Source organism: Verticillium alfalfae, genomic scaffold, assembly GCF_000150825.1.
Source record: "Verticillium alfalfae VaMs.102 supercont1.4 genomic scaffold, whole genome shotgun sequence".
Taxonomy (NCBI): domain Eukaryota; kingdom Fungi; phylum Ascomycota; class Sordariomycetes; order Glomerellales; family Plectosphaerellaceae; genus Verticillium; species Verticillium alfalfae.
In genome coordinates this window covers 2,509,652-2,512,372 of record NW_003315035.1, presented here as the reverse complement: position 1 = coordinate 2,512,372, position 2,721 = coordinate 2,509,652, and the positions used below count along the sequence as shown (strand labels likewise).

Sequence of the window (2,721 nt, the reverse complement as noted above, 5' to 3'; positions counted from 1 at the left end):
GGAGAGGGGTCGGAGGGTCCTACGGTGCGGCGCGTCAGCTTCACGCGGTTCGTGCAGAGCTGCAAGGGAAAAGGTCTGCAGAGGGGGCAGAGGAGCCTGCACCAAACGGAGAGGGCACGGCATACATAGTAGACGTGGGTCAGGGACAGCGAGGCGAGGGGTCGCGTGTCGTCCATGGTCGTGGCGGCGGCGGCGGCGGCAGCAGCGGCAGCCCTGTGGGTAGAGAGGGAGCGACGGGGTGTGTCGGCGGTCGGAGGCCTATGATCAGAGGCCTGATGAACAACCCCTCTCCGAATTGAGGACGGTACCTGAGGCAGAGGAGAGTTGGACGGTCAATGGGAGGCAGGCGTGGCGGTGGTGGTGGTCGAGGCCAAAATATCGAGTCTTGGGCGTCTTTGGCGTCTTTGGCCTCGAGACGAGACATGTGACGCCAGTGGCACATTCCCAGGGTCTGGGTCTGGCTCTGGGTGTGGGGAGGTCAGGAACGACTAGAGATGCTGACATAATCGCACACCATTCGTGGCTTCCAGGCGTCAGCACCTCTCTCGCTGTGCTACCGGGCAGGTGCTCCCTCGTGGGGGCTACTGGCAGGTGCTGCCCGGTAGGTAAGGCGTCAGGTACGGTGGCAGGTACTGAGGCAGGTACTGAGGCCCTGCTCAGGCCTCATCGTGCTCTCGGCGAGGCGGCGAAAGAGTCATCCCACGACCTCTTGTCCGCCACCACTTTCTGGAGCACGCCGTCTGGAAGCAAAGGGCGGCGCAGAGAAGGGAGCGAAAGGTATAGAACAGGATGACACGATCGACCGCCATCTCGCCGCTCCGAGATTCTCGATTCCATCTCAGGGCAGCCAGAACAAGCCATTGGGCACCTTTTTGAACCCTGGCTGCGTGAGTGTGGGTTGTCGACCCGACCGACGAATCTCGCCTCATCGCCACTACTTGGTACAAGGCTACTCAGTGCATCACTGATGGTACATGACTACTCAGTACATCCACCTCAACTCATCATCACCTCAGCACAGACAACACAACGCATCGCTCATGATTTGACTACCACTGCCTTCACGCGCAAACAACTCATTCGCATCTGCATCTGCATCTGCTTCTGCATCTGCATCTGCTTCTGCATCTGCATTACAGTACATCTCTTCATCTATGCATATCCAGACGACAGCCTCGTTATGATCTCGCCGCCCCAGACGCCACATCAACACCAACACCACCACCACCACCACCATGGACGATGACGATGGCGCCGACGAGCGCTACATCGAGCTCGAAACCCTCGAGGCCATCTTCCCCGAAATTCAGAAACACACGCCCGTCCCCGCCACGCCGACGAGCCTCGAGTTCTCTCTCGAGCTCCCCGTCCATCCCGCCAACCCCGTCACCGTCCTCTTCCCCGCCGCCTCGGACCCGGCCAACCCTCTCACCACCCAGGATGCCACCACCTCCGCCGCCACTTCTGCGACCGCCCAGACCGGCGACGGCCCCGTCGACTCGCACGAGCTCGTCCATCTGCCCGCCGTCCTCCTGCGCATCGCCCTGCCGCCGGGCTACCCCGCCGAGCAGCCCCCCGCCGTCGCCATCACCACGACGCCGCCCTGGCTGACACCGGAGACGGTCGAGAAGCTCGAGCGCGACGGGCCCCGTATGTGGGCCGACGCCGGCCGCAACCTTGTCGCCTTTGACTACATCGACCACGTTCAGCAGGCCGCTGACGCTGTCTTCCACATGATTGACGCCGCCGGCACGCTCCGCATCGACCCCTCGCACAAGCTCGCCATTCTCGACTACGACATTCAGGCCCGCCGCGCCGCCTTCGCGCGCGAGACGTTCGACTGCGGCATCTGTCTCGGTGAGGATGCCCCCTCTCCCCTCCCATGCGCGAACTTTTGTAATTCAAATGTCACTGCACTTGGTGTACATTCCCGCCTTCCTGCTGCCGAGCTGATCTCGCCAGCGTGTGACAGTACTCTTCTTGGGGTAGTGAATCACGACTGCTAACATTGCGCAGAGCCCAAAAAAGGCGCCGTCTGCCACCAGATGCTCGACTGTCGTCACGTCTTCTGCGCCGCCTGCCTCCTGGACTTTTACGCCACCGCCATCACCGAGGGCGACCTCGCCACCGTGCGATGCCTCGCCCCCAGCTGCGCCAAAGACCGCGCTGCTGCCGCTGATCGACCTGCTGCCGGTCCTGCTGCCGGTCCTGCTGCCGCACGCACCGCCGCCGCCAAGAAGAAAAAAAAGGTCAAGACCTTCATCAGCCCGAGCGAGCTCCTCCAGATGGGCCTCTCCCAGGAGCTCGTCACCCGCTACGTTACCCTCATGTACAAGACGGAGCTCGAGTCGGACAAGAACACCGTCTATTGCCCTCGCTCCTGGTGCGAAGGCGCCGCCCGCTCCAAGAAGCACAAGAAGCCTTCCGGTCTCGAGCTGGGTGAGGCGTCTGACGATTCGGACGACGCCGACGCCGACGCGGAAGCCGAGGGCGGCGCCATCACGAAGCAGAAGAAAAAGAAGAAGAAGAAGAAAGCCGCATATGACCCCGCCGATCTGCTGTCTATCTGCGAGGAGTGCGGCTTCGCTTTTTGCAGCCGGTGCTGCCAGTCCTGGCACGGCGAGTTCGTCTCGTGCATGCCTCCGCGCGACACGGGCGGAGCTCTCCGCCGAGAGCAGGCCTCGATAGACTACCTCAAGCTGCACTCTACGCCCTGTCCCA

At 62.4% G+C, this 2,721-nt stretch overlaps 2 protein-coding genes across 2 annotated transcripts in view; one reads left to right on the top strand and one right to left on the bottom strand.

Moving 5' to 3' along the window:
* The window catches only part of VDBG_04233 (conserved hypothetical protein), a gene marked incomplete at both ends in the record, with an annotated part of 1,155 nt that extends 731 nt beyond the window's left edge, over window positions 1–424 (bottom strand). Inside the window, 2 exons of the mRNA XM_003006234.1 lie at window positions 126–258; window positions 309–424. Coding sequence (XP_003006280.1) covers window positions 126–258; window positions 309–424 — 249 coding nt within the window. The remainder of the gene's footprint in view (window positions 1–125; window positions 259–308) is intronic.
* Window positions 425–1,235: 811 nt separating this feature from the next.
* VDBG_04232 (RING finger protein) lies at window positions 1,236–1,989 on the top strand (the record flags this gene model as incomplete). Its single annotated transcript, XM_003006233.1, has 2 exons — window positions 1,236–1,857; window positions 1,973–1,989. The coding sequence occupies 2 exons, from the start codon at window positions 1,236–1,238 to the stop codon at window positions 1,987–1,989; spliced, it is 639 nt and encodes a 212-aa protein (XP_003006279.1).
* Between the last annotated feature and the right edge of the window lie 732 nt (window positions 1,990–2,721).